Source organism: Rutilus rutilus (assembly GCF_951802725.1).
Source record: "Rutilus rutilus genome assembly, chromosome: 21".
In the NCBI taxonomy this organism is placed as follows: domain Eukaryota; kingdom Metazoa; phylum Chordata; class Actinopteri; order Cypriniformes; family Leuciscidae; genus Rutilus; species Rutilus rutilus.
In genome coordinates, this window is record NC_140226.1 from 30,029,359 (window position 1) to 30,056,319 (window position 26,961).

The window sequence follows — 26,961 nt, forward strand, 5'->3', positions numbered from 1 at the left end:
CATGGCCATGCGATGCACTCATCTCTTGATGCTTTTGGGTACATCAGCTTGAGCACTTGCAGTTTGAGCGTCATGTGGACGAGAGGACAGTTTTAAGGAATTAAGTCGCCGTAAATCCCTCCAGCTACGCAACACAAATGCAAGAGGTCTGAAGCGTCCGTATTCAACATTTGTTTTCTCCTCGGTGTTAAGAACAATAAAAGACTGAGTCTGCTGCTTTCTCTCATGATTTATAATCACGTCTGAAATTATATAGCCTACTATTGTTACCTTTGCAACTTTTTGGAGTGCATACGATACGGATACAAACTATATAGCGCATAGGCTATATTCACTATAGGGGCCACCGAAGCCAAAATAAAATGGTGATTTCAAACAAAGATCAGTGTTTTTAAGATTGGAGTATAACAACTAAGAAATGAATTCTCTTTCCACTTTAGTCACAACACTATGAGTTAATGTTACAACATAAAATGACATTCCGATGACTCTCAGAGATGTGAATGTGCTCCGCTAGGGCCTCGCTCCCATTGGCTGGAGAGTTTGCATCAAAAAGTAGCTGTCGACATTTGTTTCCCTGCAAAGGGCCCTGCGAGAGAAACAGACTCCAGTCCTGAGCTCTTCATTGGCCAGCGTGCTGTACAAATCAGACTCCAGCAACTTCAACCCAGAAGAGCAGCGAATCATAACCGTATGTGCTTAATCTCTCTAAACCATTTTATCCATTCTTCGTGTTTAGCTGAGGCTTCATCATAACTCATTTGCTTCACGGTTTGATGAAAAGGATTTTATCTTGATGCCTTGAATATTTTTTTGTAACGATTTAGACGTAGGCTATATTTGCTATCGGACATAAAACTTTAACGGACTTCGAATTGAATCCAGTTATTCAGTAAGTAGCCCGCTTTATGTAGTCGTGTATGTGCAATATTATTTATGCATCATTTATGATAGGCCCCTATTATTATTATTATTATTATTGTCGTCGTTGTTGTGCTACGCAAATGAATCTTTCTGTGCAGTTTATTAATCTTTTTATGGCTCAAACGTTCGTTTCTTTTCAGGCTTGTATTTTAAGATCGCCAAATAAATAGTCTATAGGCTGTTTAACGTGATCCTTAATTTAAAAAAGAAAAAAGAAAATCGATATTAACTGATGCACATTTTGACTTGTGGTCGAGCGCTGTTTCACCATTTTCATTTTCAAAAGTGAATTTAAATCTACTGTAGGTAAGCTAACTTTTGTTTGCCCATTTCAACAGTGTGAGTGCAAATTGCTAAATAATGAGCGAACAAAGACAGAAATAATTCTCTTATTTCTGATGAATACAGATATCCAAACACTCATTTATTTTGTGTCGATTCGCTTGTGATTTATTTTCATCTTTATTGCAAAAGTGGAAATCTGATGTTTATAGTCTCAATACTTTTGCATTATTATTTCAGTAGTTTGTTCAGTATCGTGTCAGAGACAACGATTCATTGAAGTGTCTGAGTGCATGTGTGTGTGCGAGCGCGCGCATGCGTGTGATTTTTATTGTAGTCATGCACAGAATCAATGAGGCCAAACGTTCATCTGAAAAGGTAGCGTCCAGTAATTAGGGGAGCGCGTGCCACACGGATTATCTCGTTAATTTATCAACAACAACATTTATCATAATTAATTCTTGGATGAGGTAATTACTATTGAGCGGCTGTGCAACTGGTAGACGAGGACAGTTTTAAGTGACAGATTGAGGGGCGAAACCGTTAGATAAAAAAAAAAAACTTTTCTGTATAATACGTTTTTGTTTAATAATATCATAATTTATTCAGACAGGATTGTGATTCGGATGATGCTGAACTTCAGACAATTAGAAGGTTTGCTTGACCCAATAGACTATTATTAGAAACATATGTTTTACGTTTTTATTTGGGCCTGAAAACTTAAACTGACTAATAATATTTTCTTTTCAGACAGATTTATTATTATTATTCTAATTCTAATAAACTATTATCTAAACTAATAAAACTGCATCAGCTAAACAAACACAATCCATCGAGGGACAAATGTTTAATGGAACATCACACAGATTAAAGTTGAGCTTATTTGTTAGACTCCTTACAACATAGTCAGGTCATTTCTGTAAAATACTAAAACACGTAATTATAATTATACTTTTATAACACTGTTCTGACTGATATGACTAAGGAGAGGAGGAGGTTACTTTTGTCATTGTTACTTTTGTCCCTTGCCAGTGGAGCTTTTGTTATCAGCATTAGTTATCAGGCTAACAGTGGCCTTTGTTTCCACCAATAGCTCCCAATCAATGCTCTTATGCCTGAGACAATTAGCCGGGTTCCTATGCAAATTGCGTTTCTGGCTTGTGTGCACATTTGAACGACTGAGTTTTGTCTTTGTGAAGACTTGTTGCAATTAATAGATGTTACTTTTTGGGGTTGGTGGGGAGAGGGGAGGAAGGGGAGGGACGGGGGGCGTTTGTCAAGATGAGCTTCGTTCATCTCATGAGGACAGCTGGAGGTCTGGAGCGGCTTTAAGAGCACGTTGCGGTGTGGATGTGCTTTATTCGCCCAGAAGTCATCGCAGCTACAGGAACACGCGTTTCTATATGACAGCCTGCGTCGTCGCAATTACGTGAACATCTCTTCTTATCTTTGTGTTTTTTTGAACACAGGGTTTTTGGTTTCACATCCACTGCTGAAGACGTAAACAAGCTAGAAGCAGAAGTAAGCTAAGGAAGAAAGACTGAAGGAGCCGGTGTCCAGCTTTCCACGTTTTCTCCAACTTTACCCCCCACAACCATCTTTAGCATGATGTCGTATCTCAAGCAACCACCTTACACGGTCAACGGGCTAAGTTTAACTGCCTCCGGTATGGACCTTCTGCACCCCTCCGTTGGTTACCCAGGTGAGACCAGCTTCCGAATAAACCATCTGATGTAAAAGACGATTGGAAGGCTTAAGCACACTACGATGTAGAGTTGCTCTTTATTGATTCAGGATTATAGCAGTTTTGCCCGTATGTGCATAAATGTAAATAGTAGGCCTGGCTATTTGATTTGCTGGGCTGGTTGTATTGCTATAGTCTCATAATTACACTTTCAACGGGTTTGTTTTATTGTACAGTTATGAGATTACAATTTTGAAATTCACAGCATTTTGAAATCTAATTTCAGATCATACAATTTACTTGCGAAATTATAACAATTTAAAACCTTGAATAATTGGTGAATTGAAATTATTCAAGGTTTTGTTCAAAACATTTTCATGATTTGTCATCACAACTTTTTTTCTTTTTTTAAATCAACTTAGATAATTAATGTGGTTCAGATAACATACTACTTTGAATTTCTGTTTATTAAACCAATCTCCTTCATTGTATTACCTCAAATTTTTCATTTCGGTGAACTCAAAATTTTAAGGTAACCAGGTAACTTACTTTTTAAAGTTTAAAGTTAAACCAACAATATTTTTTACAGTGTATATTTATTCTCAAATGTAGCCTATTTTGATTTTGTTAAAACTGTACCAACAATAACATAGCCTATATCAGATGGGGAAAAAAAGTTTGAAGCATTAAAATATATATAGCCTAGCCTATTTAAATTAATTATAACTTACGTCAAACATTTGTATTAATCAATTTATGATGCCGTTTCAGATAGTAATATTTTGGTGTCATGTATTTATATGCATAACCTGGTTTTAATTGAAAATTTTCGGATGGACAAGCGTGTGATGCATTTTTTATTTTTATTTTAAACAGCGACTCCTCGAAAGCAGAGGCGGGAAAGGACAACATTTACTAGAGCGCAACTAGATGTGCTGGAGGCTTTATTCGCGAAAACGCGCTACCCGGATATTTTCATGCGCGAGGAGGTGGCCTTGAAAATCAACTTACCGGAGTCCCGTGTACAGGTACGCATCATTAAAAAAGATGCAAGAGTGTCTTATTTTAAAAATCCAAACATGTGAAATACATGGACATCTTTATGAACTGAGGGACGCTCTAAAATAATAAAAGTAAATATCATAATTTTGTTTTCTTATTTTGTGCCAAGACACTACAGAACATATATAATTAAGAATAGAGGTTGTGCTTAGGTGACATTGTAAATGTTAATAAATCCTGTTTTTACCACGTCAGGTTTGGTTTAAAAACCGAAGGGCAAAGTGTCGCCAGCAGCAGCAACAACAACAAAACGGAGGCCAGAACAAGGTGCGACCTGCCAAAAAGAAGAGCTCTCCAGCGCGGGAGGCCAGTTCTGAGAGCGGGGCGAGTGGCCAGTTCACCCCGCCCTCCAGCACTTCAGTACCGGCCATCTCCACCACAACCGCGCCGGTGTCCATTTGGAGCCCGGCCTCCATCTCGCCGCTGTCAGACCCACTCTCTACCTCCTCCTCCTGCATGCAGCGATCATACCCCATGACCTATACTCAAGCGTCTGGATACAGCCAGGGCTACGCTGGTTCCACGTCCTACTTTGGGGGCATGGACTGCGGCTCTTACTTGGCGCCCATGCACCATCAGCTGACCGGACCAGGATCCACTTTGAGCCCCATGAGCAGCAACGCTGTCACCAGCCACCTGAACCAGTCTCCCGCGTCCCTTCCCACACAAGGTTACGGTGCCTCGGGGCTCGGCTTCAACTCCACCGCGGATTGCTTGGATTATAAGGACCAAGCGTCCTCGTGGAAACTGAACTTTAATGCTGATTGCTTGGATTACAAAGACCAGACTTCCTCCTGGAAATTCCAGGTGTTGTGAAACTAATAAAACGTCTGCCATTCTGTCCAATCAACACACTAAAAGACCATAAAATAAACGTTGTAGACCTGCCATCTTTCCAAAAACAGAAGTGTTCCGTGGCGCGCGATCTCTCCGAGATGGATGGGTTGCATTGAGCCCGACAGCGCTTTTGAAGTTTGTCTTTGACATGAAATATCTATTTGAGCTACATGCACCCCTTGTGGCGTGCAAAGTATTTGAAGGGTGGTGTGCGTATAAACATAGGCCATCTGACCACAACCTGTTGTTTAAGGTATACAGGGAATCAAAGTGAATTTGTAATAAGTTAGGTCAAAGCCACGGAACAAATCCTTACACAAGAAAAGAGGAGAAAAAAAACTACATGGCAAAAGGAGCCAATCTTTTGCTTAAGTGCTTGGAATGGGCAGGCTTTCTCTAAGCCTCTTACAGCACGCCGACCTATTTCAATGTTGGCAAGACGAGAGACACTTCCATCAGGAGGATGATAGAGAGGATGTGTGCGAGTGTGTGTGCGTGTGTGTGTGTGTGTGTGTGTGCTGAACGCCCCCGTGGCGACCTGGATGCACTACTTTATTTAAGAAAAGGTGTTTATAAGGAATCAATATGTAGTTTTTAAAAGACAATCAATGTGTGTCTTATATAAATGGTACATTTGTGTTTTTTTTTTATCTGTGCTAGCCTTCGAAACTGTGATCTGTTGTAACTGTATGCAATTTGTGAGCTCCGTCGCATCTGCGAAGACTCGGCTGTGATTTTAATAGATTTTAAACTTTTTTTTTCTTTAAGAAAACACGACGGTAAATAAGATTAGTCAAATGATTACTATTGGATTAAGACAAACAATCTCGAAAATACAGGGACTCAAGAGAATGTGTAAGAAAGGAACTGTCTGTCCCCGTTCATTGATCTCCATTGGTCATCACTGATGCACACACGTGGATCTTAAACCTGTCTGGAGTGGTAATGTGGTCCCGCCACAGAAATATGAATAAACAATTTAAAATCTGACACGATATTTAAAGTTATTAAGTCTGGACGAGTTATTAAAATGTATTCTGACTTTTATGTGTGTGTTTGTGTTTTGTAGGTTAGCTACAATAGTTTGAAATTACTGGCTTTAAAGGTGATTAGGACGGAGAGGCCCGATTTATGACTAAAAGTCAAATTAACTGAACTGACAAATTTTCTTGAGCGACAATGATGCTTTAAAAGGAAACTGCCAAACTATGGCGTGTGCATTAAACAATATTAGGCTACCTATTTATTTAAAAGAATCATTTAAAAGCGCTCTAACGTGTTAATTATTTCACAACGAACTTTTCAAACTGAAATTATGTCTATTTCCTTTTGAGGAACGAAAAGAGCAAATCCCATGCATATCCACATTAAATAGCTATTAATGGCAATCTCCTGATTGATTCAGTTACAAGAAGTTGTCCATCTCAACTCCACGCTGTAGGCTATTCCAATCCATTTTAATAATGCATCAACAAGTGGTTCATTTGGCTTTGATAAGGTTTAGGCCTCTGAAACTTAAATTAAAGGTAAAACTTGAAAAGCACTGGCTTGTACGTGTCTTGTAATTTGGCTATTAAGGATCAGGACACATAAAGAAAACGTATCTGTGGCCTGGGCAAATTTTAATTATTTCTCATTTTCCCCGCCGGGTTTCCGGCCCTTTCGTTTTAAGGGACACGGCACCAGGAATGCGCGGCTTGGGAAAGTCGCGCTAATCCGCGCCTCAAAGACCAGTTAATCCCAATATTTCACTGGCGGGGTTTCTTTAGGGCAGAGGGCAATTCAAACGTAACTCAAAGCCTACTTTAAAGACCGCCTTTTCTGAATGCAGCACTGCAACATGTTGGTCTGCATTGCAGCAACGGATGGTATTTCACAATAGAATGTATGACGTGACAATTCTGCAAACTTTTGAATAATACTGATGTGTCGGATTCTCATGACTCGAATTCAGAAATACCCAATACAATAAAAAAAACAATGGTACAACAATACTTCAAACAAAATCTATTTATTAAAAAAAGTTAAATAAGCTACAAATCCAATAGGCTACTTTAATTCCAATTTTGATTTAAACAGCTGTGAGGACTGAGCTAACACCCCGGAGTTCTCTGTGACTGAATGGAAAACTTTCACAAAGAGTGCCCTCGGTAAAGGAAAGGAGGGGTAGAGAGCAAACTGCCGACTTTACGGTTGCCGACGGGTCCTGGAATAATTCTATTGTAAGGGTCTGATTTGAGCGACATCACATAATTACACCAGTTCACTTGGAGGCGGGGAGTCAGAATCGAATCTTTGAATTCTTCCATCATAATTGCGAGCAGTGGAACATTCAATTATCGTCCTTGACATTGCCAAATAATCTCCTTTTTCATTCACTCTCTACAGACAATCTAATGAATGGTGCGAAATGGTCAAAACATTTTTAGGAATCTTAGACCGTTTCCAAATGAAATTGGCACGAAGTGAAACTTACTAAATAATTGCTGTATGTTTGAAGTTTTCTTAAAAAAACATTCTGTGATATTTTCTTAAATGTTCTTTATTTCTTAAAAAAATAAAATAATAATAATTACACCGTGTCTCAAACAGCGCGAATAACTAACAGAACCAAATGTATAGCCTATGCACTTGAGACGTTACATTCAATGTTGTATTTATGTGACAGTAAAATAAGCACTAAACAGCGACAAAACGAAGAAAACAAAAATAACCTCAAATTCAATATCACGGTGTAACAAATAACTTCGCCTGACATTAGTCTGAATGGCTGACTATCTGACTGATCTTGTAAACGCTTAGGGAAACAGTATATTTTTTTACAAACACATTTTGAAGGGATTTAATAAAACATTATTCATTTATACAGACTTTATTTTAAATATATACATATTTGTATTATCTTTTAATATACTATATCATTATTATATTTAACTATTTTTGTTTAAAAATTATTTGAAGCAGCTTCATTTTCATTCAAACTTTAGAACAACTGATCACATTCGTTTTAACCCATAATGATTAGAGGCCATTGCGGGGTCTTTTTTCTTTTCTTTTTCCCTCTTTCAGGAACACGAAGGAATACAATCACTGGTGTTATCCAGGTTGTCCAGGCTGTCCCAAAATAAAAGAATAAATAATTGATTATTTGTGAGTTCTAAACTAACCTTTACCGAAAGTCCACAATATAATACTGCATCGAGACGGCCGAGGAACACAGGATTTTCTCGTGACTAACAAACAACTTACAATATATCTGCATCGTCTTCTGTCTCTAGCTATTGCCTGTAAAATGAAACCTTCATGAAGTTAGAATATTAAGGAGGCTATTGGTCAAGTAAACTGACACACACGGTACAGATAAAAATGTATGCGAATATTTAATAATATACGAAATAATATCTCAACAAAATAAAGTAAAATTTCCATCACATAAAATGAGAAATGTAAATGCACAAACAACTGGGGAAATAGAGTGCAATGAAAAAAATCAACGGTACGTTTGCACCAGTATGTTTAATGAGTTGCTGCAGCTTATAGGCCTACTGATAAAGTAATCACTTTATTTAAGAAGCCCAGTTATACAAGTTCCTAATACCTTTTGAATACATTTATTAATTGTAGGCTATATAAAATAAAAAAACAGCTAACAGAAAAATGGGCGTAGTTTTTAACTGATTTTATTAATATGAAAAAAAAAATCCATTAGACTACAACCACATCGCTACACAATGATATATAATTGTCCTAAATTATTTACACTGAGGCTACATAAATCATACCATTGTTTGTGTATTTCCATGATGATCTCACCATTTCAGGTGGAAGAGAAATATCACATCACACACTAATCTAACCGCACACTTTCTCATACAACAATATGGGCTTGGTTTTAATAACCCACATCATAATTCTCATTGCCATTTCATCCAACCGTCATACTGTGTGTCTTTGAGAAAATAGTTGGGCTAAGTAGGTCAATTACGACAGTTACTGCCATTGTGGCGGACAGACGTGTCAGTTGCAACGACAGTTAATTGAATTTTTAGCTACAGTTACGCGAAACTTTATGCCATCCATTGCCACCCACCCCCAACACTCAGGGGCACTACAGAAATATCTTATAACAGGTAAAAAAAAAAAATATATATATATATATATATATATATAATGCATTGCTCTTTGTTGATTTCTGATATAGGCCTATCACTGTAAATAACCCCCCATCTTAGTAATGCGCATAAATACTTCATGCTGTCATATTTCATTGCAGCACACGGCTTTCAATTGCACAATATAAAGCCTTTGATAAAATGTATTATTACAGCCCATATAGAGATGCACATAAATTGCATGCATGAGGGAAAAACATGGACAATATTATTTGGACTGGATATTATCGATATTAATATAGGCTACATATTTTATAGCCTATTAATAGGCATATGTGCATAAAATACAGTTTTCATATAATTCGGCATTTTGTGTTTCTGGGTTTTCATAGCTTTGCATATCTTCAGGTGAGGAACTAAGGCAGAGATTCTTACTAATATGTTCAAGAGTTTGTCTCCCAACATGAAAATAGCGTGAAAATGCCAAGAAACTTGGAAATGCTTAATGCACGTCATGTTAGCGGGGCGCTAGAAGTTATTGAACATTTCTGAATTTAATTAAAGACATTATTATGGCTTTTGGTAAGCCATGGGTTCCAGAAATATTGATGCTCAACTTCATAGAGATTAATGAAAGTGATGAAAGATAAATACATTTAGGCTAATGGGATTTCTCTTGATGCTGATCAATTTAAGGGGCTTTGTGGCAATTATTTGGCACAGTTTTGCTCCTTTCAAACTTAACAGATGCACACAGAACAATGACGGTTACGTCAATTAATAAACATTTTCTTGTGAAATCGTTTTTGAGAATAGCCTATATCTATATCCACTGCAATTAGTAACATAAAAGTAGGCCTACATAAAGTTATCATTGTCGCCTCTTATGTAAAGTCACGTGACGCGCAGAGTGCGATTTTAACCAATATCTTTTTATTCTTCGACAGTGTACAATGTCTTCGCAACCATCAAAACTATAGCCTATTATTTATTAAATGTCATGTGTGTGTAAACTGAAACCGAGAAAAAATGGTCAATTTACACGTAGCTAAAGTAGTCTGGGCTCTCGTTAATTTATAAATATGTAGGCCTACTTGTCTTTGGGAAACGTGCTGTAAAGTTGAGATAGGCGCGACAATCTTTGAGAAACTCTCAAACATTACAAACACAATACATGCACTATAAATACTCTACCTATACTTTAAAGTTCTGTGCTGAAATATTTAGCCTATTCCGTCTCTAAAAGAAGTCCAAAATAATATTAGGAGGCAAAGTTGTTTACATCGTGTGGTTATAAACCAGTTTCGTCCGTGATGTTTGGAACGACTCACTGTTTATTTACCGATAAACAGGGCGTGAAGGAAGCCCACAACACGTGCGTACATGGTACTGACTTTTAACAATGCTGTTACAGTCTGTTTCATATGTGTACAGGCATGCTCGGCCACACAGTAGGATGCACTCCGGGGTTGTAACTTCGAATAGGGTGTTGTTTTAATAGTGCACAAGTCACTGAAAGATCAGACGCCTTGACGTTCATGAGCAAAACCAAGGGCCTCCATTCCTGCAGAGCGCATCTTTCTTTTTTAATTACGGGCAACGCAGTCCTGAAGTAACATATGGGACGGGCAGACGCCGTTCTAATCCGCACCCCGCGTTGGTCGATGTTAGGCTAAACAATGGGCTCTCTTTAACCATTCACGAGCCAGAGGCTTCTTATGCGCACAGGTTGCCTTGGCGCTTGGGATAGCAAGAGGCAGTCACGGAAGTTTACTGGTCCCTCGACTCGACCCTTCTTCCGTGTCTATCAGACAACCTGTGCGTGATTGGAAGGGAACTGACTGCGCTCAACAGCTTGAATATAGGCTATATATTTATAGCACTACCCCTACTATCTTATTAATTTTACCACACCAAACAGCACAAAAATAACTGCAGACCACATATTGTATTAAATATGATGTATTGCATGCTTGTTAATTGGCCAATAAAGTGTTTGATTTACTGTATTAACAAGCATACAATATAGCTTTTCCCTGATTTACCATTCAGTTAGAGGCTATTTTAGATCATTAAGATCTGCATCTACTACTTTGATAAATTATGATTATAATAATCAGGCCATCAAAGCTAATCAATTGAGCAGCGGGGTATCTATTTTGTCCCGCTCATCCAGTCTAAGCTCACTTTTTGCACTATTTATTTAAGTTTGTGACATCATCAATGAATCTGATAATCTTGTCAAAGATTAAATTAAAAGGGTTTTGTGCCAGTAATAACAGATTTAGATGTTTTAAAAATGAAGTCTAAAGGGATTGGGTTAAGAGCACCAAAAAGCATGTGATTTTAATTTCTCCGACAGCTCACATAAATCTGTGGATTTGTGGATATATGAAACTGATAATAGTACTAACACTCTGACAACTCTTGATGTCTGGTAATGTACAGGTCGCACACACACACAGAACAGACCATTCCGCTGGATTCCTTCCTCTTTCCTTTGAATTCCTAATCATTAAGTCATCATTCAAAATAACAATTTTGCATCTTGGAGGAAATTGTAGAAGGTGGAAACAGCATACAAGAAAGTGTTTAAAACTCTGAACCTTAGCCATTGTCATTCCAAGCCTTGGTCTCCTGTTTGGTCTTTGATCCTGGTATTAACTACCGCCAAAGTCCACGTGAACAAGCACGATTAAACCGAGCAATATTTGGTCATTTGGAATGGCGGCGGAAAAGAACTAAAACTAAAATGTATAAGCTGATTATGAACATATGCTGTGGTGAAACTGTGTGTCATAGCAGCGTCTACTGGTCAAGTTAATACCTATTTAGCTAATGCACACCCAAGGTCTGCATTCAGAGTCCATTTAGGCCCCCCCATGAGACTAAAGTTGTGGATTACGTTGGATGGCACAGCTACCCAACATCTAGCCTATTTCCTCTGTTAGGCCTGTAGCCCATTAATGAAAAATCTCCTTAAAGGGACAAATGGAAATACTTTCACAGCGGATTATTCAGACTCTAATGGCAATGTTTTTAAATGTCCTACATGAACAGACAGGGTAAGAGCAAACTGATAATCCCAAACACGAACAGCCATTCCCAGAACTCGGTCAACAGGAATCTACAGTTCATCTAAACTGCCCCATGTAACACGTTAATAAATGTCCATTAGTGTATTTGATCTAGTGCATGTGGTTTTCCACCACTGCTAGCCTGTTGAGCATTTGTTCTTCTTAATTTTTAGTCTTTGTGCTGTACCTTGGCCAGAACTCATCCTGGTGAGACACGTGTAGCTCCTCCACTGCAAACCCTCTGGGGTCCATCATTAGCCCAATTAAGCAGGTGCACAAAGGAGGCCTTTCCAATCATTTACACCTTTCCAATGAGCTCTCACTTGCTCTTAATCTCTTACAAATAAGGTGCACTTGTTAGAAAGAGTAATGGAGACCACTAATTAATTAGACGAAAACCAGATTATTGCTCTGAGACTCTCCTGAATGGACTGCGCTTGATGCTGAGCCTGTATATTAGTGGAAAAAGACAGGAGTCAGGATTTGTTATTCTGTCAGTCCCTGCGGGTCAGTTCAGAGGACATAGCTTTTTAGCAATAATTATCTAATTAACTATATTTCAGCAACGCATTCTTATATTATTAATAATGACTGGTAACTGAACGGTGCTTAGGTAATAATACGCCACGTTCACACAGCAGCAGAATACAGTTACGTTCGTTTACAGTTCGGTTATTTACGTGAATGAACTTCTGTAACCTCAGTTCGTAATTTTTCAGTACTTAAGACTCAGTCACATTTACCATTGCTCTGGGAAATCTAGTGGTGCGTTTAAGTCACTTTCGTCGGAGAAAGATGGCGGTGTACCTTCTTTTAATTAAATACACAAAAATTAAGCAAAGTTTTTAATGCCATTCTTCTAGAAAATGAAGAACAAAGATTGTGCATCAGGTGTGTTTTGCTTTTTGGTTTTTAATTAAGTTATGAAGTCAGTGTAAACTTTATTGTTTGTTATATAGTTATATTACAATTCTAGCGCATGCGTCGTGGTGCTCTCGTGAACTCACTACACACAAGGAAGAGAATGAATAGTTGAATAAAGTCGTTATTTTTGTTTTGTTTTTGCGCAAAAAAAGTATTCTCGTCGCTTGATAAACCTAAGGTTGAGCCACTGTAGTCACTCGGACTATTTTAACGATGTCTTTACTAACTTTCTGGGCCGGCAGATGCAATTACCAAGCAGCCATGAAGGAGTGATCCAGCTCTCAGATTTAATAAAAAATATCTCAATTTGTGTTCCGAAGATAAACGCAAGTCTTACAGGGTTGGAACAACATGAGGGTGAGTAATTACTGACAGAATTTTCATTTTTGGGTGAACTAACCCTTTAAGAGCTCTGTACGTTGTTTAACGTTCATTATTGTTGCAAAATGTGCTTTGAGACATGAGTCAAGTCACCTTCATTTATATAGCGCTTTTAACAATATAGATTGTTTCAAAGCAGCTTTACAGTGATAACAGGAAATTACAGAAACCGAGATTGTTATGGCTTCACAGCAACTCTCAAATAAAGTTATTGTCCAGCTAAAGTTAGTTTTGATTAAGTGATTCACTTCCGTTACAAAGATCATTAGTTATTAACTTAGGGGCCGCTAACACGACACCGTTCTAACAGAAAACACTCATCGCACTCTGGCCTACTCATCCGCACAAAACAGTGCCTAGTGTCTTGAGAACGCAAACCCTGAAAAAGATTCCAAGGCGCAAGCCTTGAAAATAAAAAAAGGTTATCTCTGCGCAAACCTCAAAAACGCAAACCCGCGAAAACGCCATGATGGCATCATGTGTTTAGTCTATACTGTAGGTATGCGCGTTTGAATATATATGTGCGCAGGCGTGTAGTCCTTCTTTACAAACCAACCCTCAACAAACTACTTGTCTGGCCTTAAAAATGTATAATTAAGAATTATTAATCGCTTCAGCGTAGCCACGTGAACCGGAATTATCCTGACAACGTTTTATCTGTACAGAGGTAAAGGGAAGGGAAGGAGGCCTTCACAGGGGAGAGACTAGTTGACACTTCAGGACTGCGTTGTTGTCGTGTCCAGGCGCAGGTCCTTCATCAGATCTGGATACGGCCTGGATCCGGCGGATTCGGGGTTAAAAGAGAGACTAATATTAGCGGAGACGCCATACTTCTTATGACGTAACGAGTACATCAGGATTTAATGGGAAGTGTTCATGGTTCCGGCTGACCTAATCTATGCAGCCTAACATTAGAATTATAGAAGTCTATAATGTGTTATGTGTATATAGGTCAAAGAGATGTGTCTTTAATCTAGCTTTGAACTGACAGAGTGTGTCTGCTTCCCGGACAATGTTAGGAAGACCGTTCCAAAGTTTTGGTGCTAAATAGGAGAGGGATCTACCGCCAGCAGTCGATTTTGATATTCTAGGTATTATCAACTGGCCGGAATTTTGAGATCGCAATAGATGTGAAGGACTATAATGCGTTGAGAGCTCGCTTAAGTACTGCGGAGCTAAACCATTTAGTGCTTTGCAAGTAGTCAGCAATATTTAAAAATGTATTCAATGTTTAATAGGGAGCCAGTGCAGTGTTGACAGAACAGGGCTAATATGGTCATACTTCCTGGTTCTGGTAAGAACTCGAGCTGCTGCGTTTTGGACCAGCTGTAGTTTGTTTATTAAGCGTGCAGGGCAACCACCCAGTAGAGCATTACAATAATCTAGCCTTGATGTCGTGAGCGCATGAACTAATTGTTCCGCATTTGTCAATGAGAGCATATGGCGTAATTTAGATATATTTTTAAGATGGAAAAATGCGGTTTTACAGATACTAGACACGTGACTTTCAAATGAAAGATTGGTATCAAAGAGCACAATCAGGTTCCTGACCAACGACGAAGACTTGACAGAGCAGCCATCAAGTGTTAGACAGTATTCTAGGTTATTACGTGAGGAAGTTTTTTGTCCAATAATTAGAATCTCTGTTTTTTCAGAATTGAAAAACATGAGATGAGGTTATTTAACGCCATCTCTCATTTCGTGACTTCGCTGTGTGCGTTCATGTGTTTTGAAGGAGGCGTGGTTTTGGAGATGCTCTGAAGGGAGGGATCTTATGCATTCAAAGGTAGCTTGCTATTGCTAGCCTCTCCGAAATTGCCTACCCTACCTTTAACTAAACTATTGCAATAGTTCCTTTTTTTCTTCCATCATCTTTCAGGTCCCTTTCCAAAGCAGGATAATTAGTCCTCCAAGGGCTCATAATTGTTTGAGGATAAAGAGGTGATTTGGGCTTGGGAATACTTCATCATCCTAATCAAAGGCTGGGGAAATCGGAGCACTTGATAGTGCTTGTGAGCTCTCAGAAACTGCTCTGTGAGCGGCTGCACCATTGACCCCAGTGCCACTCAACTTTGCTTCAGGTACTACTGGCCATTGTTTCCATTAATGAATCAGTCATTCAGATTCATTAGTTCATGTAATGGGAAACAAAAAAAGATTTTACTACCTGCATGTGCATAACATAATCACCCAAATAGAGGAGTGTGACACGGGTCTTCCCTATTTAATTAGTAATAGTGAGACTCTAAAAGCCTGTTTTTAAAAATTAAATAATCATTTGTTAAAGATCTTGTTTAGCCAAAAATAAATAGAGCACATAAACAGATAAACAAAGACATGAGGATTTTTCATCAGAAATGCATTGTTCCTTCACAATTCCATGAAGAAACTGTTTTGTTTTTTACCATTGCCATGCAATGTGCTAAAAATGACAATAAAGTCGCCTTTGACTTTGAATATGAACATTCTTTTAATAATTACATTGCTGAAACTTGAAAAAGAATGCAAATATCAACATGTCTAATAACTAGCTTTAGTTCTTAATATATTTCTCATTGTGACACCACAGTTGTTATGTATTAATGCACTCCCATTGAGACCACCAGGTGTTGTTTGAAAGTTCAAATGAGCCAATCATGGTTAACCTGCTCTTGGTCACCTCAGCAGTTCCCATAGCAATACGATACCCATGGGTTGTGGGATAATCTGAAGGAAACAACAAAGTAAAGATACAGTACATCTGATCTCAAGATTTGCCCTCCTGGGCTGATTTTGGAAATATGACATCTAAGAGTTTTCCAGGGTGATTGACAGCTTTAACTTCTCCCTGTTTTTGTCCAGTTTTCCTCTAATTTGCAGTGTCTGTGCCCACCTGTTCAGTGCGCAGAGAGGCACAAAGCAAAGCACGTGCTACACCAGACACTCAGCCAATGGTTTTTGTCCCAGTCAGACAAAAGGGCTATTTAGGCTGGGTCACACAACCAAGGGCAGAATGTGGAACTTGAGGGGTGGGGGTAAGGGCATTATGGAGCAAATCTGGTGGGGTTTAGACTCCCTGTCCGGGCCCCTGCGTGAGTTGGTGAGCCGTGTGCTTCGGGGGCAGCTGTTTGGACTTATTTATTTGTGGGTTATAAGTCCGTGTGTTTGCGAAGGATTCTCTGTAAATTCATATTACATCAAAACAAATGGTGCAAATGGTGGAATTAAACCTTTATTTAAGAGGTCATTGACCATATACATATTTAGATTAGGAAATTAGTTGTTTAAGTGAATACTTTTCGGGAATGAATCAAGGTCAGATCATCTGAACCCATATGTCCTCTAAGATATTGTTGCATAAGAGTCTGTAAAAAAAAAAAAAAAAAAAAAAAGAGGCTCGAATTTCTTTCTTATAAGCCTAGAAAATATATTTTGACACAATGGTCCAGCGTAAATGTACATGGATTGAGTTGATTGTCCACTTGACTACACTCTTGGGCTCACAATAGCATTTTTATTGACTTCTGAGTCCCCGGGGACGAGCAGACGTGGATCATGGGGGTCACACTGGAGTCCCCACGGAGGGCAGTGCTTTTAACCTCGCATGACACCTCACGTCGTAGGCCAGGGTTGTGTTACGGTGAAAACTATATCAAACTGGACCATATTCTGTACCTGTGTTTAAGATACTGCATCATCCTGATTAAAAATACAGATGGTTGCTGGATGAAATGAATGTTTAAATTGAATTTGCTTGAGCATACATTTATATACAGTACGTCAGTAAATACAAAAGTCTGCATTTTCTCCAAATTCTATGGAAATTATGACACATTGTCTAGACTGTACTACGTCACGACTTTCCGCGTTAGTGAGAGTTGTTTTTGTTGATTGTTTCCTTTGTGGAGGCTTTGGCGCTTCCGCGTCGAGACTGTGACCCACGACGGCCCTTCTGTTTGCCAGCAGTCGTTTGGCCTAGTTTCTAACAAACAACGCATCTATTTACTCTCTTTACTAGCTGTCATTTTTATGTTAATAAAGAAGGATATATGGAACAGTGGAAATAAGGTTGCTTTGTTGGGACTGTAGTTTGGCTTTTGGTGGAAAACAGACAAACAACACTTTTCAATAACAAGGGCTTTAAATTTCATTGCAAAATAAGTACTAATTCCCAGCTTTAGATTATGAAGTCACAAAGGTTACGTTTCACCTAATAATATGTGTTGTAAGTTTTAATAGCGCATAGTAATAAGAGAAACTTCACTTGAATCACTTGAAAGAGAGAGAAATTCAGGTTAAATAAGCAATATATTGATTAAAACAGCCCTAAAATGAAGTTTGTTGAACATTGAATGGTTTTTTGACATAATGTATCACAGCCAACTTGCTGTCAGCTTGAGTGAACAGTTGAGCTCCTGGTAGGACAGTGAAACATAAAACCTCCAGAGTTTCCTAATGAGCCTCTAATTAGTAGTTTGGGGGGGGGGGGGGGGGGGGGGTGTTTGTGAGACTGTTTTAGAGGTTTACAGAAGCTTAGTTTCTGAATGTCTCTTTAGTGAAAAAGGAAAGAAAAGCAATTTATTCGGGAATCCGTATATTTAAATGGTGAAAGAATTATTTCATTTTACATGTTCCTAGTCCATTTCATTCTAACATAAATACTGAACGTATAAAACAACTTTTATATTAATCCTCTGATGCACGGTGTCCACTATAGTGACAGATCTTTAAAAGCCGTTTTATAATGCATTTAGGGTTTGATGTTTTATCCAAACCACCATGACTTTTAATTCAACATGACATCACCTATAATAGTATAATAATAGTATAATTCTAATTCTACAAATCCTCTTTATATGTTGACAACATACATTTTCATTCTCAAGTCACTCTGTATATATACCTCAATATATATATATATTACACATATTGTGTAAAAAATATTACAATTTAAAAGTTGTTTTAGTTGTTTTCTAAATTAATATATTTTATAATGCAATTTATTCCTGTGACGCAAAGCTGAATTTTCAGCATCATTATGTCACATGATCCTTCAGAAGTCATTCTAATGCTTATTCTTTGATGAATAGAAAGTTTGATGAATAGAATAGAAATAGAAATCTTTTATAATATAATAACAGTATTCTTTACTGTCACTTTAGATCAATATAATGCATCCTTGCTGATTAAATGTATTCATTTCTTTGAAAATGTCAGACTTTCTAGAAGAAAAAAAAAACTATATTGTTTTTGTACACCTGTGAAAATGTCATTGGGTTCCTCACTGTCTCCAGGTATAGGCTATATTTTAGGGGCTTTTGCTCTTGTTTTATGGAATATGTGGGTATTAATTGTTCTGTAATGCTCAGCAGGTGTTTACGTGTACAGGCACACTTCCCGCACATGACCAGCATCAAAAGTGTGTGTGCATGTGTGTTTGGAGAGGTTATGCGGGGCGTTGGACCCCAGATGGGTTAATGGGAAGCTTAGCATCAAGATTACAATGCAACAGTGTCAGCTTCAGATCTGCCAATGATTGCCCCCAAGCCCACGCGCTGGACCACACGTTCAATACGACCCGCCGGGGGTGGGGGTGAGGGAGGGGTCGGAGGACGAGAGCAAAAAGCATCATATTAAGGGCTACATGTTGTTCTCCAAATAATAGCAGCCACGAAATGTCCCAGGCATTTGCTGCATTCACTTAGTTGCTAAACCATCCAACAGCTAAATAAATATTACATACATATTATAAACTCATCTGCTGTCTTTTTTAGTGGAAGAACAGGGACATTTACACACACACGCGCGCGCATACGCACACGCACACCCCCCCACCCCAAACACGAGGCCTGTCCGTCACAGGCCAAGCTGTTGCTGGAGGAGATTGGATGGTTAAAGGCAGAGACAACAGCCCCACTAATTAAATTCTGCCAGGTTAATCCCTCTGTGTCCCCGCTACTCACTCTCCATCCCAAACCGGGGTGGGGGGGGAGAGAGACGGATGACAAACAATCAACATTCATCATTAACAATGGCAACAAAAAAAAATAGTAAAACATGAGAAAAACAAAGAGAAATACAGTGGGTGAAATTAAGTCAACAATGGGCCATTGGATTGAGATGCCATTGTTATGAAAACGGAACAAACTCGAGGCAGATGATAAAAAAACACAACAATAGCACACACCTGCTGCTCTAAACAAGTGTACTATTGTTTTAAGCATTAACAGTTGAGACACACTATCAGTGGCCTCATATAATAACCTGAATTCACTTTTGAGGTTTATGTCTTTAATGAGCACTTTGCATGAAGTTTGATTTTACTGGCCATTAATGCTGATAATTAAATTGAACATTTTGAACATCACAGTCTTGACACGCCACGAAAGAGACTACAAAGATCAAAAACATTTCACCTCCAGCACAGCCGGTGGTCTGAGACCCTCCAGCCGGCCCAGAGCGAGCGAGCCTGTCAGTCTGTCATTCTCCCAGCGTGCACAAATAATGAACTCACAGAGGTTCATTGCCCCCCGTGCCCTCAAGACCGCCTAGATAGTGAGGAATGGTGTTTCGATGACCTTTTACACAATATCTACATGACCCTCTCACTTTATTACATGGCCTACAGCAAAACTTAGCAGCCCGTTGGAGTAGGATATTTTAACAGTGCCATAAAGCCCAGTTTACACCTGGTATTAAGATGCGTTTTGGTCGATCGGATCACAAGTGGACGACGCTAAATACAGGTGTAAACGGGGTCTAAAACGTTTTGAAGACATTTGACCACTTCCAGAGGTAGTTGAAAACGGATTCATCCATTAGATCGAAAGATCTAAACCGCCCATAGACTCTCCCCTCGAAGAAATCAGAACAGAAGTGGTTGAAAGTGGACAAAAGAGACAGATTTAAACACCAGGTGTAACCGGGAATGTGTCTCCGATCGACCAAAACACATCTTAATACTAGCTAGAATACCACATCTTAGTACCAGGGCCTAAAATGGGTAAAATGATGCAAGTGTTTATGTAGCTTAACTGGTGCTAGCAACACTAAACTTCAGGGTTTGGTGGAACGTTAAAACGTATAGCTTCGAAGGATCTAAGGATTCTCAGTAGCAACCTGTGTGTGAGTTGCTTCAATAAATCTGTGTTGTGCTTTATTTACTTTGTGTTTTATTTTTTATTATGAAGGGATGAAGTTCAAAGAAAGTAACTAAGATTAATTAACAAACGTTGCTCAGTTGTTATAATCATCACTTTGTCTCATGCTATCTGCTATTTCACGGCTTCCTTTTTCAATGGCTCTTGAGTAATTAGTTGCATGACACTTATGGCTCAGGTGATTAGCTTTAAAAACTGTTCCTGGAACTGCCCAAGAGCAAAGCCAGAATGCAGGTTGCACACCTCTGGGTCTTCAGGTGTCAGCAGAGCAACTGCCATTGAGATGAATGATAATGTGTACATTTCTCCAGGTATCACAGCCCTCATTGGTGGGGTCCTTGAGACCCCAAACAACAGTGATGTAATATTGTTCATGGATAACCTTTAAAGCATGTTATTATATAGTGAAAGGGTTTCAGCTTTCATAAAATTAGGAAAGGTCATTAAAAGCTAAAGGGTTATTTCACCCCCAAAAAATAACCATTTGTCTTCATTTAGTCACCCTCATGTTGTTCCAAACCTCTATGATTTTCTTTCTTCTGCAGAACACGGAAGTTGTGTAAGTGAAAGTCAGTGGTGTCCAATATTGTTTCGTTTTGGAACCCATTGTCTTTTATTATATGGGTTCTTCAGAATATCATCTTTTGTGTTCCACAAAAGAAAGAAAATCAGACAGGTTAAGAACTATGGAAGCTTGTTTCCACCACAGAATAAAAAATAAAAAAGGTAATTGCGACTGACTTTTTTTCTCAGAATTGCAAGATATAAACTCACAATTCTGACTTTATACAATGGCAACGTACAATAACAACTTTATGAGTTATTTAGTCAGAATTGTGAGATATAAACTCTTGTCCGAATTGGACTTTATATCTCACAATTCTGACTTTATAACTCTTTCGTTTTTGGAAGTTGTCACTGTATAAAGAAAGAATTACGAGATATAAACTCGCAATTGTGAGTTATAAATGCGAGATACTATATACAATTGCGAGATACTATATCTCACAATTCTGACTTTATAACTCATTTATAAAGTTGTTTTTGTAAGTTGTCACTGTATAAAGAAAGAATTGCGAGATATAGTCAGAATTGCGAGTTTATATCTCGCTATTTGTATCAAATTCTGACTTTATAACTTGCAATTGCGACTTTTTATAGACTTAGAAAAGTTGCATTACCTTTTAAATAGTTTTATTCCGTGGTGGAAACAAGCTTCCATAAAGAACAATATAAGCAAATGAGCGAATGTTTACTTTTGGGTTAACTGACCCTTTTAGTATGTTTCTTGAAATGTTAAGCCTATTGGAGACTTTTAGGGTTAAATACATATACAAAATATATGAAGCGTTAGTTGAACAACTTGTTGCCGTATTATTGAAGTTAGTCTACTACAACAGTGAACCCACTGGACTCCACAGGAGCCCAATGGCTTGCTTCAGGAAATATGATGACATGTCCCAATCACTAAAGATCCAATCGTTGCCTTGGGTTGACTGTTGCCGCCTTCACCATGAGCTCATCCTGAGAGGCCTGTGACAGCATCACTGCTTGGCGTTTGCGCAGTATGGTGGGCGTCGCTAACACCACAGACGGGTGGGATGCTGGGAAAGTGAGTGAGCGTGAGCAGTTGGTGTGCCTGTGTCGCGGGCATGCTTAGAGGTGTAATGTCTGATTAGGGGATTACAGGGGAAGTGCTTCTTCGCAGTTCTCTGAGAAACAATTATTAACATGTTGGTGTCTCTAATCCTGGATAAATACAGCTTTTCAAGAACAACAGAGAGTCTCTCTCTCTTTCTTCACTCTCTCCTCTTCTCCTTTTAAATCCATCTCTAAACCCCCTTAGTCACTTGAACCCCAAAGCCTAACTAATACCGGTTGAGCAGATAGGGCATTGGTGTGATACAGTGTCATTAGGAGAATACCTTTTCCAGCAGAAACGATCCCTTCACCACAACAGACCAACAGACAGCGTAGCGGAGAGAGCTTTGCTGTGGGGACGAGATGGAATAAGACTGCATTGTACTTCGGCAGCCTGGTTAAAGGGCATTGGGCTGAGGATGTCTACAGTCTGTAATCTTTTGTTGGTCTGAACACTTCTTCCATGTAATCTGCTTTCTGGTATTTGGGAAGAGATTCTGTGGAGTGTTGGGAATGTCTGTCCCAGGTGGGACAAAGGCCTGTTGCAGTCTGTTACTGTAGAAAGATCTGTTATACAAAAACAAATAGTGCTTGTTAAAGGAATAGTCCACTTAAAAATGAAAATGATGTCATCATTTACTCACCATCAAGTCACCATCAAACCTGTATGAATTTCTTTCTTCTGTTGAACACAAAGGAAGATATTCTGAAGAATGTCGGTTACCAGACATTTGGACCCCAGTGACTTACATAGTTGGAAAGAAATACTATGGAAGTCAATGGGGTCCAACTGTCTGTAGATAATGACAGAATTTTCATTTTGAAGTGAACTATTGCTTTAAGGCAAACATCACTATTACTTATGCTCCTACATGAAGTAGGTTGCACTTTATTTTACAGTATGTGCACTTATGTGTACTTACAGCATTGTTACCTAAGAAAAAGTACTGGTAATATAAGGTAACTACTGTACATGGGTTAAGGTTAGGTTTAAGGGTAGGTTCAGGGTTAGTACCTAGTTATTACACAGTTATTGTATAAGTAGTACATAGCATGTAGGACTGTAAAATAAAGTGCAACCTATTGTAACTTTTCCCTCACATTTGTGATACAGACATGAACAAGCGAGGAGAGGTGAACTGTTTTGTATGCAATAAAACTTGTACATTTTGCCAGATGGTTGCTAAAACAGGCCAAATCCATATACTTATATTGAAGAAGGGACTTGAGCCATGTATGAAAATCAAAAATATTATAAAAACTTGCACTTAACGGCCACCCAGAACACACTAGCAACAACATAGTACCAGGGTCACTTATAACACCTCAGCAACCACATAGCAAAAGACTGACAATGACTTATACATCATCTAGGGATATATGATAGAAGAGAATAGACATTCTATATAATAAAAAGATCCTTAAAGGTGCAGTAAGGGATTTTTGAAAAACGCTGTTAAAATGGCCCAAGCACCACAACAAACTTGTAGCCAATCAGCAGTAGGGGGCGTGTCCACTCATGATGGGGGAGGAGAGAGAGCGAGCAAGAGGGAGATTTGAAGAAAGACTGTAGAAAGAGAGACGGCTGAGAGACATTACAAAAGAGAAAAGGTCAGAGGTATATCACTGGAAAAAGAAGGGTTATGATCAGGCAAGAGCTTTAGGACCCACGTTAATATTAGAAAAGATTTCCAGCGCCAGTGGCGACTCATCAAGGGAGGCACAGCCTACCCAAAATTTTATGTCTCAGAATGTGTATTTCTTGTTTGTAATTTCACCTCTTTAAGTGTAATTACTGCGCGCTTCTTCCCAGAATATGCCGAATCTGCGAAACGCGAGTATGAGGGGATAGAGAAGGGGAAGGGGAAGGGGAGGGGGAGGCAAATCCATAGCCGGAGACTTGTGCCTCCGTTGGTAAAAATAAATAGCCAATCACCATCGAGTAATTCACTTTCAGCGATTAGGAGTGTTGAGAAAAGTAACATGGCAGAGGAGGCTAGCTTACCTTCCTTGGTATATCAACCAATCATTGAAGAGGAGATGTAAATTACGTGATATTAGTTTGAACTGCTACCGATGTTACTATGGAGAGTAGAGATATTTAATTATTATTTTTTTTAAATAAAGGAAGACCCCCATTCCTAAGCTACAGCAATCAGCTTCACTAAACGACCGAATGTTCTATTTTGACACGGACATTTAAAAGGACAGAAGGATGGATTTTTTGCTTCAAGTGATAGGCTAGGACTAGGTAAGTTAGGTAAATTTTCTATAAATATTCAGATATATAAGTGACCAAAAAAGCCATTTTAAAGTAGTTAAAAAATCTTTGTGTGCCTCATTGTCCAGCACTGGAGAAAACTAAGCGGGAAGGCCTGAAAATGGACGCCGAAGTTACTCCATATGTGAGTAACACTGATTATGAGTGTGTGCTGCTGGCTAACAACAAACTATTGCTTGTATGTACTCTTGTGTACTGTGGTACTTGTGTACTTGTGTGAAGTGTTAAAACACTTTTGTGCTTCCTTGTCATTCGTTTGTCATCTTCACTTTATTTTTCGCGAAGCTTTAGTTTGCTTCGCTTCTGCTATGATAAAGAGACATCCACTCTTGCGTCGCGTGTTCGTGCATTTTGTGGGCGGAGCAATGAAGGGAGGAGTGTGTTTGTTTGGATTGATTTTAAATATCAACAGTGTTCAACAAAGATTTTGAGAAATCGCATACTTCACCTTTTAAGTCAAATCAAATTGAATCAATTCAAATATGTTATTTTTTTATTTTACCTCTTAATTTTTAAATCAAATAATAATAATAACAACTCGATCTTCCAGTGAAATTACAGACTTTTCTCTGGTGATGTATGCCGGACTCCTCTAAACATTTCGCCCGCTTAAACCAGCACTTACTTACAATCAGCTGCAATTGATGAAGAATATAAGACCAATCCTACATTTTTTTTTTTTTTTTTTGATAATCCTTTACACTCAAATGTATCCGTCACAATACAGAAGAAATTATCGGTCGCTACTTCTGTTACATCGCAACTTGTGAAATATGCAATCTTTTCAACATTTACCCACATTTCTGGCTACATATGCAAAAACAACACCAATGGCATTGCGTTTGGGATGGCATTTGGAAGATGGGGAAACCTGTTTGGAAATTGTTTTAATAATTCCATTTGGTGCCATTAGTGGTGCAGAAATTACACACTGCAGTTCAAGCTTTTAAAGTAATTGGCGGTTCTGTAAGAGACGATAAGTTGGAAGCAGGTGGTCATCCACACATCTGATCTAAAATGTGTCTGCCAGACCAATGTTCCACACACTCTCTAACACACATACACACACATTCCATCTCCTATGAAATTGTAGCCTGCAGCTTTGAAATCAGACACAGACAGGTGATCAAAACAACCCATTAGTGGCCATTGACACACTCTCACCTTCAGACACACTTATGCCTGCTGACGGGGCACACACACATCAAGTACGAGACACTTTGAAGACTTGCACTGCAGTCACTCTACATGCGAGCATGACTTCTGTCGATTTGTGTGTGAAAATGTAGTAGTAGTGTCTTATTTATTAGCTCTCATATTTTGATGACATGAAGGGTTTTTAGAAATGTCCTGTGGTGCGACAATCTAAAACAATTTAAAACATTTTATTTATTTTTTATATTACCATTATGCATGCAGGTTAACCTCTTATTAATGAGAATATATAGCCTATATATTATTATTTTTATTTTTTAAATCAAGCCAAATTACCATTTAAAATTAATTAGTGAAGTTTATTAAAAATCATGAAAAACTAAGAAACGGTGACCAGGACCTAAATATTGATGTTAACAAAAAAAATTCCATTAACTTTGGTATCATCCACCAAAGTATATGTTAGCATTTGGTTTGTATACAGCATATGTGCGCATATATTTTTAATTTGTACATATTTACGTGTCAGTGAAAACACTGGGTTCAGGCTGATGTCACATAGAAATTAAAAAGAAACAATTACAAAAACAGAATGCATTATACAAACACTTTGCAGTCCCCAAAAGCAATCAACCCAGCATACACACCTAACCACTGTTAATCCTCTAGACACTAGAAAGCACACACATGCACAAACACACACGCACACAGACACACACACTCAGCATCACTGTGTTTATCACTCCAACCCAGGCCACCAACACCCGTCAGTCTAATTCCGTTTGTCTGTTTAGATTCGTTTTGCTTTAATCTCTTCTTGTTTGTGCACATCTGCGAGAGCGACTGCACGAGAGAGGGGGAGGGGCCGTCGCTGGTGAAAACGAGTGACAACAAGGGGTAGAAAGGAAACAGGTATTAGAAGAGAGGGCACTGTTTGTGCAAGGTACCATAGTAATACTATGGTTTTGACTTGTTTATTTTGGTCATGTACAATGGTAATACCATTATTTGAAGTACCAATATAACTTAATATAATAATCATTCAGTACCATAATACTGAATGCTAAGTGTAAAGTCCTCTTTTATTGAATTTTTTTACCAAATGACAGCATAAATTAAAAACAGCTGATGAAACTGGTAATGAACCAAGTAACTAATATTTACTACCATCTTGTTTTGCAGTAGACAGATGTGTAAAGGTGCGGTCACATTTACCGTTGCTCAAAATTTTGCGGGCAAATTACAGTCATGCCAATAGGAATATGTGTGATTGGGAGTTTCGCGTCCGGACAAAAAGGTTCCCCGCACAGATTTGACTTCATGTTCAAGTTGGTCATGCGAATTTGCTGTTAAAGCTGCTTGTTTTGAAAGTGACTTCTGTGTGAGCTGTGCTTCATTCCTCTCTATACTATTGACAATGGACACTGTCTTTTTTTTTTGCATGCAAAATTATTAGTTAAAA

At 38.5% G+C, this 26,961-nt stretch overlaps 1 protein-coding gene across 2 annotated transcripts; it reads left to right on the plus strand.

Moving 5' to 3' along the window:
• The first annotated feature begins 579 nt into the window (after positions 1 to 579).
• On the plus strand, positions 580 to 5,836 carry otx2b (orthodenticle homeobox 2b). Of its 2 annotated transcripts, none has more exons than XM_084392693.1 (4): positions 580 to 691; positions 2,676 to 2,908; positions 3,767 to 3,918; positions 4,148 to 5,836. In XM_084392693.1, the coding sequence occupies exons 2-4, from the start codon at positions 2,812 to 2,814 to the stop codon at positions 4,766 to 4,768; spliced, it is 870 nt and encodes a 289-aa protein (XP_084248819.1). In that variant the 5' UTR covers positions 580 to 691; positions 2,676 to 2,811; the 3' UTR covers positions 4,769 to 5,836. The 2 variants fall into 2 exon arrangements, with proteins under 2 accessions (XP_084248819.1, XP_084248818.1); XM_084392692.1 differs by having other exon boundaries at positions 673 to 892.
• Positions 5,837 to 26,961: the final 21,125 nt, after the last annotated feature.

Bases quoted from the DNA above. Each gene is read 5' to 3' on its own strand.
- otx2b (XM_084392693.1), top strand. From the start codon at position 2,812: ATGATGTCGTATCTCAAGCAACCACCTTACACGGTCAACGGGCTAAGT. The intron at 2,909-3,766 runs GTGAGACCAGCT...TATTTTAAACAG, and splicing joins CCCCTCCGTTGGTTACCCAG to CGACTCCTCGAAAGCAGAGG. The intron at 3,919-4,147 runs GTACGCATCATT...TTACCACGTCAG, and splicing joins TACCGGAGTCCCGTGTACAG to GTTTGGTTTAAAAACCGAAG.